Source organism: Elephantulus edwardii, unplaced genomic scaffold (assembly GCF_000299155.1).
Source record: "Elephantulus edwardii isolate Elephantulus edwardi_28Jun2011 unplaced genomic scaffold, EleEdw1.0 scaffold00008, whole genome shotgun sequence".
In the NCBI taxonomy this organism is placed as follows: Eukaryota; Metazoa; Chordata; class Mammalia; order Macroscelidea; family Macroscelididae; genus Elephantulus; species Elephantulus edwardii.
In genome coordinates, this window is record NW_006399758.1 from 32,511,852 (window position 1) to 32,529,271 (window position 17,420).

At 39.7% G+C, this 17,420-nt stretch overlaps 1 protein-coding gene across 1 annotated transcript in view; it reads left to right on the forward strand.

Moving 5' to 3' along the window:
• Positions 1-17,420, forward strand: part of E2F5 (E2F transcription factor 5, p130-binding) — a 31,561-nt gene that overhangs the window by 7,291 nt on the left and 6,850 nt on the right. Inside the window, exons 2-7 of the mRNA XM_006880510.1 lie at positions 11,548-11,657; positions 12,390-12,551; positions 13,810-13,853; positions 15,875-15,939; positions 16,868-17,010; positions 17,042-17,169. Coding sequence (XP_006880572.1) covers positions 11,548-11,657; positions 12,390-12,551; positions 13,810-13,853; positions 15,875-15,939; positions 16,868-17,010; positions 17,042-17,169 — 652 coding nt within the window. The remainder of the gene's footprint in view (positions 1-11,547; positions 11,658-12,389; positions 12,552-13,809; positions 13,854-15,874; positions 15,940-16,867; positions 17,011-17,041; positions 17,170-17,420) is intronic.

Consider the following 17,420-nt stretch of genomic DNA (forward strand, 5'->3'; position numbering starts at 1 on the left):
TTATTTTGACCCACTGAGAATGAATTTTTGAGTTCTTGGTTGCCCATCCCTCTACACGAATTCACTTGACTGGTGACTTATCTCTCATCACTGTGACCTCAGCTTAAACATTTCCTCTTCTCGGGCACAGTGGTAGACAAAAATAATGACTCAGAGATGCTCTGTCCTGATAACTGAGGATCTTTGAATGTGGTATACATGGCAAAGGGGAATTTAACTTACCAATTAGCAGAATTTAAAAATCAGGAGATTAAACAGGTGATCTCTGTATCAGTCACAGAGGTCTTTATAAATGGAAGAGCAAATGTGCAGAAAGGTGGCATTCTAAGAAAGACTAATTCTGAAGCTTCTAGAAGAAGCTTTAAAAGTTGGAAAAGGCAGAAAAACAGATTTTTCTCTAGAACATCCAGAAGGAACATCTTGAGCATTGGTCAGCAACTTGATTTTAACCCAGTGCAACCATTTTAGGGAGCTCTGACGGTGTAGTGGTAAGAAGCTGCCCTGCAATCTCAAAAATTTGAATTCTCCAGCTACTCTGTGAGAGAAGGATGGGCAGTCTCCTCCCATGTAGTTTATTGCCTCTGAAAACCCACTGGAGGGTCAGGTTTGGGTCGATTCTGACTCGGGGCACACAACAATACTACCCATTTTAGTTGTCTGATATATAATTGTGTTGCTTTAAGCTGCTACCTATGTGATAATTTGTTAAAGCAACAAGAGGAAAGTAATACAGACTGAGTTAGTCTAAATTGGTTTGGGTATGTTCCCCATTATTCTACGCATAATCTGTTAACTTTCCTCATTTGTTCTTTCCCCGTGTTGTCAGGAAAGACCCCTCTTTTTGAGAGATCAACCTGGGAAAGGTAGAGGATTTCAAGAGAAAAATCAGAGTTAGATTGACATAATGGCTACAACAATAGGCTTTAGCTTGTTGGCGATCATAGCAACGTTCAGATCTGTTGTCCATAGAACAGTTAATTCAGTGGCATCTAATAACCATAACCTTTTTCCCCCAGTAGGCACTTTGTGATATGATAGGCCAGAGATCATTTAGTTCTTGACACAGTAAATAGAGTGGATGAGTATGATTAGGTTTGAGTTAGATGAAAGATCATTCCCGCAAATCAGAGCCTGCAGGACAGAGAAGGCAGTGGGTCCATCTGCTGTTTTGTGCTGTTCGGTCAGTTCTCACAGTGATCCAACCTGACAGGGTCGAGCTACTTCATGGAGTTTCCTAGACTCTAAACTCTCAGGGAGCTGATGGGCACATCTTTTCTTCAGTGGAGTAGCTGGGAGGTTTGAATGGCGAGCTTTTTGGTTAGTTCTTAACCATTGTGCCAGCGGGACTTTTGCATCCATTTAAGAAGCTAGGAATTATGTAATTACTAGATTGAGAGAATCTTGTTCTAATGTAGGTAACATATTAAGCCTGAATTAGGGTAGCTCTAGTGTGTATTTTGTTGTGCTCCTAGCCAAAAAGCTTCAAGCTGTTCAAATCTACCAGGTGCTCTTTAGGAGAAAGATGAGCAGTCGCCTTCCATTATGACTGGCGACCAGGTGGAGGGTGGTTGTGCCTGGAATTTATTAGATACAAGTGAGTTTGCTTTCAGCAGTAAAGAAGTAGATTCAGGTAGGTACAGTGTAGAAGAGGCATTTTAGATGTTGAGTATGTGGGGATAGCATCTCTCCATAGACCACTGCCAAGTGTGTTGGGCTTGATCAACAGTTGATTAATTTTGTTATAAGTTAAAACATTTTAGAAAAGTGAGACAGTCTTCTCTGAACCTGTATGGAATGCTTGTGGGCCATTCTAGAGTAAATGTCTGGCAGTGTAGTGGAATTACAGGTCAGAAACTTAAAACGATGATGTTGACTTGGCAGTGATTCTTTTAGTAACTGGTAAGGGAGAAGTTTAGAGTGAAGTGAGGAGCAAGGGTGGAAGTTTAAGATATAGCAGTACTTCAGGAGCCCAGAAGAGGCTGGGAAGAAAGGCAGAGTCTCAGGTACATCATTGGGAGGTACAGAGGAATAACAAGTAAAATTCTCTCTGGTATTCTCTACTTTCTGTGAAGATCCACTTAATGTCATCAGTGATATCCCTTGGTTTGTGGCCTCTTCTGAATTCACCTTGTACCTTTCACAGTGTGAATGTGTTGCTGTAGTCATTTTCTAATAATCTAAAGCAAAATTTTACTTGTCATGTTATTGTTTGAGAATTTCTACACTGTATGGGGCGGGCTTTTTTTGGAATGGACACAAGCCACAATCTCCTCCAGTCAGCTGGTCACATAGCTGTCTTCCTCATTCCCTGGTAGCTGTCTTCCAAGTCTCTTGACATAGGCAAATGATCGTGTCTAGCACTGCATGTTTGCTGAAACACCTATATTTTGCCAGATCTTGAATCTTTATTTTTTTTGCTAATACCTTCAGTGCAGATTAATTTAGTATTTGACACGTTGCCGCACACTTTTAAGTTGACGACTGTGCTTAGAAACACATTTGCCGTCATTTGCGACGTGTTGAGTACCATGAATTATTGATCTTACGTTACTTCCTAAAATGATTCTGTGTCGATGCATTTTTTTTTCTAGTGAGTTTGCTATTCAGTACCTTGTCCAAAAAATCCTTCAGTATTTCAGTTTGAGGCTTACATCTTTGCTTTGTTTAGTTTTGAGAATGCTGAGCCTCAATCTCTTGGTTTAATGATTCCAGTCTGCATGTTTTGTTATAATACTTGGCTTTGTCTTTTTGAGGTGCCCTTTGAAGTATGTTCAGCTCTTTATTTCATCCTTTTGCTTTAGCCTGTCTGCATTGCAGAGGAAGTTTCAGAATCTCTTTTGACATTCATTTTGGATCTTATTTCTGTTCTCTCTCTCTAATGACCTTCTGCTTTCTTCATGTATGACCTTGATTTCATCCATAACGTATCTTGTCTCCTGTCATTGGCGTTCATACCTATTCCTGAGATGGTCTTGCATCAGGTGGGATGTATGCAATATGTGTGAGACAAAATTTCACCATACTTATTTACTGGGGTACAGCCCTCCGGGTTATAGTTCCTCCGGGATAGATACTTTTTTTCCTCTTGGCAGTCTATGGGTTTTTCTCTATTTTTTTATAACATAAAAATTCAAAGGCACCAGTTCTTTGGTCTTTCTTATCTATTGTCCAACTTTCACATGTATGTGAGGTAAATGAAGATACCCACGGCTTAAGGTGGACAGACTTAGTCCTAAAAGTGAAATCCTTGATCTACTGTTTGGCTGAAAGTGGAGGGTGATTTCCATTTCAAGCTTGAAGGAAAAGGAAAGACTATAGTCTTCCAGAATTTTTCTAGTCTGTCAAATCAAAGTCCAGTAAACTTGATATTTTATTTGAGTTTGTCCTACATTTTTCACCTATCCATTAGGAATTTTGTATTGTGACTATTTTCAGAGCTGTCAACACTTAAAGCTGAGCACTGCCTAGATCTTTTGGTCTCAGGGTTGTTAAGACTAAAGTTTACATGGTCCATTGTCTTTGACTTTCTTCACACTTACTCATTCCAGACAAGGGGGAGACCAGTGCTATACCTTAGATAGCTACTTACAAGCTTTGAAGAACCCAGTTGCCATGCATCAGAGTAGAATGTTGACCTTCACTGACTTTGTGAACTACATTATACCAGTTGTCATTCATGCCCCCAAGAGACTGCTCTTGAACCTCCGGGCCTAGCTGCTTCCTTAAGATAAGAAGTTTTCATGACTTCCCACCTGTTTTTTCTTCTATACATGGGGCTATTTATGGTTATTGTTATATGCCTTAGAGTCATCTGCAGCTCATAGTGACCCTATGTACAACAGGCCTAAACCCTGCTCTATCCTGTGCCAATCTTAATATCTCTGGCACACCTATCCTCATTGCCCCAGTCACTGAATCAATCCATCTCGTCAAGGGTCTTCCTCTCCTGAGCTATCCCTCCACCTTCCCAAGCAAGATTTCCCTCTCCAAGGACTGGTCCCTCTTTGCAATATGCCCAAAGTATGTTAGACGAAGCCTCAGAATCCTTGACTCCAAGGAGCAGCTTGGCTTCACCCTCTCTAGGATAAACCTGTGTGTGCTCCTGGCAGTCCATGGTGTATTCAACACTTTTGTCCAGCACCACAGCTCAAAGGCATCAATTCTCTGTCATCCCAAGTCATTGTCCAGCTCTCTGATGCACATAACAAGCAATTGCAAAGACTATGACCTGGATCAGGCACACCTTAGTCTCCAGACTAAATTTGGAGAGTTCTCTGACAGCAGACTTGCCCAGTGCATTTCGTCTTTTAATTTTCTGCCTGCTGGTACCAAGAGTGTTGATTGTGATACCAAGCAAACTAAATTGTTCACAATTTCAATTCCTTCACCATCTATCATGATGCTGCCAATCATACAGATATATACATAAAAATACTGTCTTGACAAATCTACATGGTGCAGCTATAGCCTACACATACGTATTGTTCTTGCCTTTCTGCCTAACTGTCCCCTAGTGGATTAATACCTGTTATTGCAGATAACGCAGGAGTGTAAATATGGAAACCTAAAGGTTTTTGAAATGTACTACTGCCCCATTTAATGATCCTGACTTTGCCATGATTTGCACGTTTTTTGCTGTGTTGTTATTCTTAATACAATTTATTGCTGCTCAGGTATCTTTCCTAGATGGCACTTCTAGTTTTCCTGTTGACTTTAAAATTATCTACTTCAACTGGAGTAATTTTAAAAATTAGAAGTAATTGTTGCAAAATGAAGTGAACTAATTGTGCTCTTGGGAAACCTATATACTTGGACTGGAAGCTGTAGTGAGAACAGAGCAGGGGAACCCTGCCTGGTTCAGGATCAGGAAAGGTGTGCATCAGGGATGCATCCTGTTGTCTTATCTTTTCGGTCTATATGCATAACAGATTATTAGGGAGGCTGGACTTTATGAGGAGGAATGTGGCATCAGGATTGGAAGAAGACTCATCAAAAACCTGTATTAGGCAGATGGCACACCCTTACTTGCTGAAACTGAGGAGGACATGAGGCCTTTGCTACAGAAGGTCAAGGACTATAGGCTTCAAATATGGACTGAAACTCAAAGTCAAGTAAACAAAGATTCTCACCACTGGGCCAACTGGCAGTTTCATGATAGAGATTCAGATTGTTAACAGCTTCAGTTTGCTTGGTTCCACAGTTAACACTCTTGGCACCAGCAGTCAGGAAATCAAAAGATGAATCACATCTCTAGAGTACTGACAAGCAACAGTATCATCTTAGAGACTAAGGTGTGCCTGATCCAGGCCATGGTCTTTGCAATTACTTGTTGCTCATCAGAGAGAGCTGGGCAGTGATTAAGGATGATAGAAGAGTAATCAGTGCCCTTGAGTTATGCTGGAGAAGAGTGTTTAACATATTGTGGACTGCCAGTAGAACAAACAGGTCTGTTCTGGTGAGGGTGAAACCAAGATGCTCCCTAGAGGCAAGGATTTTGAAGCTCTGTCTCACATACTTTGGGCATGTGGTTAAAAGGGACCAGTCCTTGGAGTAAGACCTCATACTTGGAAGAGTGGAGGGACAGTGAGGGAGAGGAAGACCCAGGATTAGATGGATTGACTCAGTGACAGGAGAAATGGGATTAGGTCTGTCTGAGATGATGAGATTGGCTCAGGATAGGGCAGCATTCAGAGTTAATGTACATATGGTTACTTTGAGTCACAGGTGACTCGATGGCACATAACAATTGATTAGTAAAATGCTCGTTTTTTGTCTTATTTTTGCAGTTCAGAAGCCCTTTTTTCTTAATATATGACTGTATTATAAATGGTTGAGATTGGTGTGTATTGCTCTCTTAAAGATGAAATTGAGGCAGAGAATCTGAGTAACTCCCGAGCTAGTAAGTTTAGAGCCCATGTTTCCAATTTCTATACTGTATTGATAACTAACTGAAAAAAATAACCTTAGTACCATTGAGTCACTTGTTGTTGTTTATCTCGAGTCAAAACTGACCCATAGCAGACCCTTCAGTGGGTTTTCGGAGGCACATAATCCACGGGAGGAGATTGCTTATCCTTCTCCTGCGAAGTAGCTGGTGGCCTCAAACTGCATGCCTTCGGGATTGCAGCTCAGCTTCTTGCCATTAGGCCACCAGAGCTCCCTAGAGGGTCAAATTCACAATTGCCTTGGAAGAAAGGCTTGGAGACCTACTTTGAAAAGATTACAGCCTTGGAAAAACTCCATGGAGGGCAGTTCTGCTTGAGCCATATAGGGTACTAAGGATTAGAATCTGCTTAATGACCATTGATTTTTTTTTTTCTTTACACCAAATATCTATAGGGCATTGTTTCTATCTGTTCATTAGATCACTGTGAATCACAGTTGACCTAACAGAACCTAAACACATTTCTGGAAGACTGTTGAGTTTTTAAAATTTTTTTTTAAAATGCCATAAGGTGTTAGCCAGTTCCCCATGCACTTTAGCTATGCATGCAATATATTTTTTTTTAATGGTTCATTAAGTGGAGATGCTGATGTTCTTTTTAAATGTATACAATTCAAATAAAACCTATAGACAGTATAGTTGGCTTTACCTCATAAAGTCATATAGCTCAAGAACTTTTAGCTGTGGAACAAATTTAGTTTTTTAATATAAGTCTTTTAAATGAGCCCATTTGGAGATGCTTTACACATTTGTTTCACAAATATCTAATTAATGATATTTTCCCTTGACTGTTCATTTGCTTTTAGCATCTGTTTCCTATAAACCGAGGTAATGCTGCCTACCTGCACGTAAACAACGTGTTTTATTAGACAACACCTGTGGAAAATCCCATTACACAGTTATCTCATTTCTGACTTAGAAAAGATTTTCTAAACTGTGGTTTGAAATAAAATATTCTGCAAATCAATTATCTGGAGCAGTGCTTGAAAGCAGGTAGTAACCAATCTGGACCTTTGGCATTTAGTTGAAGGTTGTTACTATTATTAGCACAGAGTTGGCTTGACCTCACCTAGGACAGAAGGAAGCACTGCCCAGTCTTCTTTCATCCTCATGATTGGTTGTGGCTCATGTCTTTGCAATCCTTAGTGTTTTCTTTGTCTGATTTTTAGAGCTAGTGTCAAGCCTTCCCAGTCCGTTTTAGTCTGAAAGCTCCATGCATGATTGAAAGTGAGTTTTTAATAAAAAGACAAACTCCGATTTCTTGGATTCTCATTATTGTATATTCCTAAGTGGTGCATATGGTTTACATTTGACTGCTAACTTAAAGATTGGCAGTTCAGATCCACCCAACAGTACAGTGCCAGGAAGTGCCTGTCTGCTTTCTTGATGGATACAGACAGGGAAAGTGTGGAACAGTTTTACTGTGTCTATCACATGGGCGTGTGCATGTTGGAATCAATTTAACAGCAACTAACAACCTTAGAGACAGGCATTATTCATTCCTTGGGGCTCTTCCTATCTTATTTTCAAGACCCCATCACAAGTTTGTGTATATACATGTACATACGTGCAGACATCTTTGCATGTATGTGCAACTAACAGATTTTTATGTATTTCCTTTGCATACAGATTTTTGGACTGTTGGGCTCCTGACCAAAAGTACTTCAAACCCTTCAGTAGCTCAGCACGAGAAAGATCGGCATCCTCCTTCCCTAAGAATTCATAGCCTTGGGATTGCCAGGGTGGATGCCATGAGTTGGAATGCACTCAGTGGCGATGGGTTGGGTGTTAGTTTCTGAAGCACAGTAGCATTAAGCAGGTATTGACTGTCATGGGCTTGGCAGTTGCTTTGCAGATGAAGAACCTGAATCACAGGTTTTGTCCCCTGGTTAGCATTTCGGTGTTAGAGTGTAACATCATGCTTTATCAGAAGAATGTCCTTGGGCTAATGAGCAGCAGCTAACTAATCCTAAATCAAATAAAGCTACCACATAATCTCTCTTCCTATCCAGAGTTAACCCTATGTCATTTGTTGGTTTATCAAGTGCGAGGTGTGGCCAGATGAGTCCTAGACCTTCTTTAGCACTTCCATGCCGCTGTTTCCAGCTCTTGTGATTGGTTGGTTCTGCAAGCTTTAGTTTTGTTCATCACTCTTGCCTATGTGGTGAAAGAATAGTTTTAGAAACTACCAAAGTGGAAAGATAAGACTTTTTCAGAGGTCATGCTTTGCTCTCTGGGTAAACTGAGTCTGGTAGAGTTACAATTAGATGCTGCTTTTATGGTTACATGGGTCAAATTCTGTTAGAGTAAATGTAGTCATCTTCTGTAAATGCAGCACCTGCACATTTATTCCGCAGCTATACTGGTAACTCTGCAGTGAGTTGGAGGGAGCTTCCTTTACTTCCTCCCTAGACCAGCCAGTTTTCCACAGCTGGACAAAAATATACCTTCAGCCTTACTAATGACCACTAAACTTGGGGAACAGTGGTGGCTTAGTGGTAAGGAGTTGCAATGCCAACTCAAAGGAATGCAGTTCAAATCCACCAGCTGCTACGCAGGAGAAAGACAGAGAATCTCCTCTGGGAGGAGGAGCGAAGGGTTAGCTGTGAGTCACTTCTGACCCAGTGGTACACAACAACAAACTTCATGGAGTTCTGATGACATAATGGATAGCATGTTGGGCAGCTAAACAAAAGGTTGGTAGTTCAAATTTACCAGCTGCTCTGCTCTATTACAGGATAAGTGGTCTCCTTACATAAAGATTTGTAGCCTTCGAAAATTAACGGGCGGTCATCCTGGGTTGGCATCTATTCCACAGCAGTGGGATTTTAGGTTTTAGATGTAAAGGGGGGAGGGGGGAGGCATGGTGGTTAAAGTGACGATTTGAACCCACTAGAAGGAGAATGTTGTGACAGCTGGCTTCCATAGTGATCTCCAGCCTTAGAATCCTTACAGGACCCTTCTGCTCTGCCAGTCAGGGTCACTACGAATTGGAATTGACTCAGTGGCAATGGTTGATTTGGTTTTTGGAGTTAGAGGGCCCAGGAGTGCAGGTCATCCTTCCTGCTCTGTTTTTCACACTTTTTTCTTCACCATTAGCTTCTTTCCTCCTCCCACGAAGAAAATAAAAAAAGCAACCCAATGAAAATGTCTGCTTTCTCACTCTTCTGCTAACTTGCCTACCTCTGAACTTAATACTTACAACTTTCATTCTTAATATACCCTTAGTACTCAAGGATAGTCTTTGCACTCTAAATCTTACCTGCAGCCTAAGCCCAGTGCCTTATATCAGCCTGTATTTATGTATTTGATGATAATGCTATTACTAGCCAACATTAAAGAATTTCCTATGGCACTACATTGTGCAGAGATAATCTAGTATAATCCCTGTAATACATCTATTCAGTATATGTTATTCCATTTTACAAAAAGGAAATGAGGCTTAAGAGGCTGGTGGAAGAGATTAAGTGGCAGAGAGAATGGGTCTTATGTGTGCTTGACTCCAGAACCTGACTTCTTATGATGTAGATGCTGCTGACATAGATGCCCTCTGGAAGTCTGGTGCCACCATACACCCTCCCTGCTAAATCTAAACCCAAAAATCCCACTGTCATGTAGTCGATCCCAACTCATGGTGACCTCTCGTCAATTTTCTAAAGCTATGAATGTTTATGAGAGGAGAACACTTTCTCCTGTAATAGAGCAGCTGGTCTATCTGAGTGGATGAGTTGCACTGCCAACCCAAATCCACCAGCTGCTTTGAGTAAGATAGACTGTCCTTCCAAGCAGTTTACAGCCTCTCAAAATCCACTGGAGGGGTTGGTTCCAACTCCATAGCAATGAGTTTATGTGTTACATGGTATCAGAACATGGTCGGCATTTAGGCTGTATGCTTTTAAAGAGTCAGTGTTGAAGTAATAACAGTTTTTGAAAAGGTGTTAGATATAAGCAATATATTGGTGATGGTTTGTGTATGGGGCCCCTTCCACCAAATTGAGCTCCAAGTTAAATTATAGCTCTTTGCTTAATGACGGGCGAAAGAGCTGTTGTGGTCTGGGTTTATAGAAACAAGTTCTCACACTGAAACCAGTGAACTGTTACTATGGCTGTGAAAGCTTTTGTGTGTGAGTACATAGATACTGAGAACACAGGGCTGCGGCTTGGAGTGCTCTGGAGTGTCTCAAGAGGACCTTTTCCGTTTTTACAGTTAACTGCTGCTGACTATTGTTCTCCATGAAGACAGCTTCCAACTCAAGGAGAGCAAGGCTGAAAGAGTGAAGGAAAGGAGTCCTTCTTAGTATTCTGTTTTTCCAGAACAGACAGGTGCCAAATCGGAGGTGGGGACTCAAAAGAGTCCCTCCCACTCTTTGCTGGCTACTTGAGGCATGAACTCTCTACTGAAGAAGGCCCGAGTAATTGGAAAATAGTTCTCTGGTTTTTCTGGCAGTACTGAAAATTGACAGAACTAACTCTTTATGTGCAAGAAGTGAGCAGCATCTGTCCCTCGTGTTTTCAGAGACTGAGATCCAGACTGCAGAGGGTGTGCAGTGCTAAAAGCTGCTGTTTACCAGAAACTGGACCCTAGGGGAGCGGCTAACCAAGCTGTTATGTGATGTCAAGTAGGAACCAACTCATAGCTGACTCTCGAGCTGCTTTCCAGAGACTTAAATCACATGGATTTAGGAGATTGTCTTTCTCCCATGTTGCTGCTAGTGGATTCCAGCCACCTGCCTTTGGATTGGCAGTGTGCCTATTTACCATTAAACCCTATTCATTAAATGAAATAATGTGCTGAAAAATGATCTACGTATCAATAGGGATGTAAGTGCGCTTAAGTAGTCCACATTGAAGATACTAATCTATTTTGGAAAATGAAATACTATTTGTTCAATTGGGGAACAAATGTCAGAAATACGAGTAGGAAATGATTAGATAAATATAATATTCCTGAGTTTGTTCATAACATGACAGCATGTCATATTTTTGTTGATTTTATGTATTGTGAGTAAGACAACCACATTTGTGTATATAGTCTTTCCTTAGTACCACCACCTTGGACTTTTTATTAATTTTATACTTTGTGCTGATTATGTGATTCATTCAGTGGATTTTATTTTGGTTTAAAAATACAATGTACTGCAAGGCATTGGAAGAGGGTATATAACTCAGAACCTCCCTCTACAAATACCTTATCAATTACAAAAGAAGATTTTTTAAGAGTTTCCCAAAATAACTAAGATTGTCTTTAGTTGAGAATGTTTCTGAGCATATAGAAGTAAGATAGGAAGTGATGGGGTAGACCATTAGTAGATCCTACTCAGCATTTTCCAGTATTCTTACTGTGTTCTTTTACTTTTGAAGATTTTGTGTCATGACCTCTAATTTTGTTTTGCATTCCAATATCTGCTGGCTTTTAAATGAAATAATTTCTTTGGTATTTGCAGTATTTGGGAGATGCTTTGAACATGGCCAGCTATTGTTCCCAAGCAACTATCTGGATTAAATTTGGGATTGAGATCTTTCTGTAAATGTAATGATGAATTCTTGTGACTTTAAATTATGAATTGTCCTTTACTTCACTGTTCTCTTAAAAATAAAAACAGGCTGCAGATACTTTGGCTGTGAGGCAAAAAAGAAGAATTTATGATATCACCAATGTCTTGGAAGGAATTGACCTGATAGAAAAGAAGTCAAAAAATAGCATCCAGTGGAAGTAAGTTACAAACGAATACCCTGTTTAAAAACTGTTCTTTTCTCTTTACTAACCTCTGGGCTTCAGTATATTTCATCCCTTTTGGGGGCTATTTTCTTACTTTTCTCTCCTGTTTTATACCATTAAGATACAAATTTTACTTTTTACCCTTATTCATTTAGTTACTACTGCATACTGCTTTAATTAATCTCTCCTCAATCTTGATTTTTCTGCCTAGTATGAACTTGGAGAACAAGAACTATGTCTTACATGTAATAGTTGATTATAATCATCAAAGTTGGTTGTAATGCATGGTATCATTTGTTAATCATCACACAGTTGAATGTTTGTATCAATCAGAAGAATCCTGTTCTTCAAATCTGGCCCCTTTGCCTGTACCTTTTTGTTTTGTGGTGTCTTTGTTTTAAGTAAAAATCTAACAAGAGCAAAATATTATCATTTATTTTACCAATGTCTCCGTCTCCATTATGAGATTGCCAGGAGCAACTTAACATTGACATTCTGTTGGCGCTCCGGTCACCAGCCTGGCCTCCCACTTTGCAAAAACCACTCTAGAGCTTATTAACAATGTCAAGAAATGTTCTAAGCAAATACATTCAAAAGTCTTGTTTGTTTTTCATATATATTATAGTGTATACAAAGATTTTTTGTCTTGAGTTAGCATTATTACAACAAATACCATGTTAACATGAGTTTTACAGTGATGATATTAATGTTTACCTGTATTTTAAGAGGTGTAGGTGCCGGCTGTAATACTAAAGAAGTCATCGATAGATTAAGGTATCTCAAAGCAGAAATTGAAGATCTAGAACTGAAAGAAAGAGAACTTGATCAGCAGAAGGTGTGGCTGCAGCAAAGCATCAAAAATGTGATGGAAGACTCCCTTAATAGTAGATATCCTTTTAAATGTTACATGGTTATGCATTGTAAACCGTATGTGTATATAATAGTGTCTTCCAGTGTAATGGTCATTGACTTTACACTAGAGTTTAAAAAGTAACTAGTGTTTATTTGGAAGTTGAAAGTAAAAAAAAAAAGTATCTCCTTTCTTCCTATTGATAGGACACAGTATGCTAGCCAAAACGGTGCTTTGAGTGGTCTGTGAATGTTAAAGGTTATGGTTAGGTACAGTTTTTATTAGAGGCATATGCAAAGAATCAACTCAGTTTTCAAAAGATATGAGACTTGAGCAACTCATTGTTTTAGAAAATTAATTCCAAATTAAAAATGAAATTTATAAGCCCACAATCAAACCAAGATTTCCGTGTGTGTGTGTGTGCCATTGAATCAGATCTGATACAGGAGAAGATTTTCCCTTCTTCAGGAAGCATCTGGTGGATTTGAGTCGTGTACCTTTGGGATTGCAGAGCAGGATTTCCTAAGACTTAGGTAAAGAGAATACACACTGCAGAGTGTGGGCCAACGTTTGTATATTTATCATATCGTATTGAGGGGGAACAGTGATCTACTCCATGTATTTCCTAGAATCATTCTTTACCAAGTGTTTATAACTTCAGGAGAAAGATGGGCAGTCTCCTCCTGGGAGATTCACAGCCTCTGAAAACCCACTGAAGGGTCAGCTATGGGTCATTTTCAACTGGATGGCAATGAGTTAGTTGAAATACAACTTTCAGTGTTGTCATAGATTTCACTTGTTGTTTCCTTTGTTTCAATCAGCTCTTTAGCAGTTTGGTAACAGTGAAGGTTTTCCAGCTCTGTGGCACCAACCACCAAGGTTCCAAAATCATTGTGTTAGTTGATGCTGTACTTTGCCTCATTCCATGCTGAGATTCTGAGCACTCACAATTCCCCAGACTGTGACCTGTGAAGAGTCTCAGGGTGGGGATGTAGACAGTTGCTTTCCAGTCATAGTGGTGGCCTGCCTTCTCCTACCCATAGTTGTCCTCTGAGAAGCCCTTCCTCCCACCAGTGTTTCCTGTTTTTCATCTCCTCAGAGTCTTCAGATGCCACAGACCTCAAAAGTGCTTTCTCAGCACAATGTATGGGAGTACCTTAATCTGATTGTTTTTACTTTATCTTATTAGAGAGTTTATTCTTTTTAACCCTTGAAAACAGTTATATATTTAGTCATTTTGTCCATAGCTTGATCATCTTGCTTTAAATGCTGTTCCTTAACTTTGTGTGGCAGTACATTTTCCTACGTGACGTATGAAGACATCTGTAATTGTTTTCATGGTAAGTACATTTCTTTTTCTGATCAACCTACTCACTTTTCAAAACCCAATCTCAGACTCATTGACATGAAGACAGAACTGACTCACGGTTGACCTTTCCTTGGGTTTCCAAGGCTATCAACCAAATGGGCTTGCCCGTCTTTCTCGCTTGGAACCATAGGATTCACACTGCCGGGGAGGCTCCAACTCTGGATTAACAGTTAAACTCCCTGCAGACGAGGTCACCAGCACTCTGTTTTTATTGTGGAGTGGTTCAGAATTTTCCATAGACTCAAAATAAGTTGTCATTTTCCATTGCTCTAGATGTTTTACTTTATGTCTATAGTTCTAAGTATTAATGGGCTGCTTTTGTTTTCCTGAAAATAATGATTTCTCACAGGTTTCACATTTAATGGGTACAAAATGCATGTTGAGAAGAAGCTAACTCAGGAAATCAGTCTCAAAATCAGAATTTCAGACATGAGGTTGGGCTTATTTGTTCCCAGCAAGTGTGTGGGCACAGATAGAAGGCAGAGAGCTAGGTGAACACATTTTATAACTTGGAGAATTATTCCCAATTCTATTCTCCCTGGCTCCATCTTTTCCTAGGAAATGTATAGAAATAATAGATTGATGACTAAAATGAGAGGACCTATATGACATAATAATAAAACTCAATTTTGCATATGCACTTTGAGTGTTTACTCTTTGTTGCACATTTTCCTTCCTCCCCTCTCTTTTCCCTTCCGCCTGTCCACTTTGGTATTTTGGGTGGTCTTACTCATTTTTGCACATTTCCCTCTTTCTTCCTCTCCAGTCCACTTTGCAATGCCCCTCTTGTTCCAGATTGCTGTCATGTATATAGTGCCTAATCAGGTCTTTCCTTCCTCTGTTCCAGTGCAGTGTTCATTACCCACTCTTTTCCTGTGTGTTTGTTTAATCATGCATGCCCTATTAAAACAACAGACTTTTGTGTATTACACAATTCTGTCAAGCATCTTTTCCCTGTACAGCACGACTGAAAATGTATGATTTTGTTCCCTAATTGGGCATCTTTCTTAACCTTTCTAAGAATGCTTCTGAAAAAGTCTTGTTAAGCTGCAGTTCAGTGGGCCATTGTGCACTGAATTGTTGGTTCAGTAATACGTTTACTTAAACTCAAGATTTCACTTTATCATTCTTGCTCTTTAATATAATTTTTCTAGCCATTAAGTAGCTCAAATATTTCAAGTAAACAATGCTACTTTATTAAGAATTTTTTAGCATTTCAGGTTTTATCAGACTAAAGCCATTTCAGTAATTTGAACTGAATTTTAAATGATAAAGCTTATCCTGAGGTTCAAGTTTGAATGCTAACCCAAAGGAAAAGGAGCTCTGGTGGCTTAGTGGGAGGAATTATGCTGCCAACCCAGACGTATGTGGCTCACATTTATCGTAGAAAGATGGGCAGTCTCCTCTCATGCTGTCTACTGCATCTGATAACCGCTTGAGGGTCAGCTATGAGTTGGTTCCAGCTCAACAGTACATAACAACTGAAAGGTCAACAGTTTGAACCCACCAGCCGTCTGCTATGGGGTCTTTTTACTCCGTCCTATAGAGTTGCCATGAGTCAGCATCAACTCAGATGTACACATTAATACTAAGAACTATTAATGAACGTATTAGGGAGCTCTGGTCACCTCGTGGGTAAGGAATTGTGTTACCAACCCAAACGCATGCAGTACAAATCTATCAGCTGCTTCTGGAGAGAAAAGTGGGAAATCTCCCTTTACAATCTCTTAAAACCCAGTGGAGCGGAGTCAGTTCTGACTCAGTGGCATGTTGTAATACATGTGCTGTTTAATTTTCAAAGCAAATCTGTGCAGGGGTTATTTTCCCAACAGTTGAAGAATTAGAACTTGAAGCCCAACATTACCTAGCAAGTTGTTGTTGCCTGGAATTTGTAACCAGTGGTTCTGGCTGTATCCAGAGCCCACATTGTAACCATTGTGTCACTAGTAGTTTCTAAAATGGTCATCTTTTTTTTTCCCCCCCTTAAACTAGGAGATACGCTATTGGCCATTAAAGCGCCTTCTGGGACACAGTTAGAGGTACCTATTCCAGAAATGGTATGTAGGGAAATTTTGTGTAAATGGTAAAAAATGGATCTACTGTCGCAGGAAAGACAATTTTTTTCCCTTTTCCCTTTAACATGAATTGATTGTCAAGATTTTCTTCCAAGTTCTTGATCTGAAAGTACTGCTATCCAAATGTAGATTTCTTCAACAATTAGTAAAATTACAAGGGCATGACTAATTGAATAATTTAAAATAGATTACAAGTATTTTTAAATTTTATTTAAGCTAGAAGTTATCAAGAAATGATAAATGATATGGTCAGTAAATTTGAAAAATCCATTAGCATGACCACATTTCAGTGGGGACCAAAATCCTGAGTAAGGAGGTATTATGTATAAGTTTTATGATTTTAGTTTTCAGGTTCAGAGTTTTTAAAAAAAATAGATACTAAAACCAAAACAGACCACACATCACTATTATCTTCTTCTGCAGCTGTGCTAGAAGTTTGGATGCAGGTAATTATATATTACTGGATTCTAAAGCCTTGGGATCTAAATCATAAAATAACCCTTTTGAAATGGAGGGATTTTAGATTTCCTACTCTGTAGGAAAAATCCATTGAGAGTATTAACTTGTGGATAAATAATTACTGAGATCACACCCATGGGTGCCAGCCAGCTCCACGGTTTGGCCTGACCATTTCAGCCCTGCCGAGCTTAGGTGTAAATTACAGACAGTGCATATGGTTGTTAGAATTCTACAACCCAGAGTTTAGGATGATTTTCATTTGGGAAGAGTTTACTTTTAAGGACACATATTTTATTCCTCTTGGTGTTCTCGGTCTCTTCATTTTGCTGTATGAGTTTAGTTAGTCCCAAATAATTCTGCATGTCTTAGTTTTAATAAAATACCAAGTTTCAGGGGAGCTAGAAATAGTACTGTTTATTAATGTGCTTCTTATTGTCCATTGAATTTATAGGGCCATAATGGACAAAAGAAATACCAAATCAATCTGAAGAGTCATGCAGGACCTATCCATGTGCTGCTTATAAATAAGGAGTCCAGTTCCTCTAAGCCTGTGGTTTTCCCTGTTCACCCTCCTGATAACACATTCCTCCCCTCAGCCCTCCACTCAGCCCTGCATTCAGCTCTGCACTCAGCCTTCCACTCCTGCGACGCCACAGAAACCCAGCACACCAACTCAGGATCTGCCTGAGCACCATGTCTCTGAAAGAAGTCCGCCTCTCCAGCAGATAACAGCTACAGACCTGTCTTCTTCTGGTGGGTTTGCAGTCTTTTTAAAAAATCTGAAAGTGAAGGAGATCTGATGTCTATATTGCTTAAACAAGCTGGCGATTGAGTTTCTGGATTTATCAGTTGTGACATTATTTAAAATACATGATGTTTATTGTCTTCATTGGATCTGACCCATGACTGATCATCCAGCATGTTTTCAGAGGTTCTAAACTACATGGGAAGAGATTGGCCATCTTCTACAGAGCAGCTGGTAGATTAGAACCACTTGTCTTTAG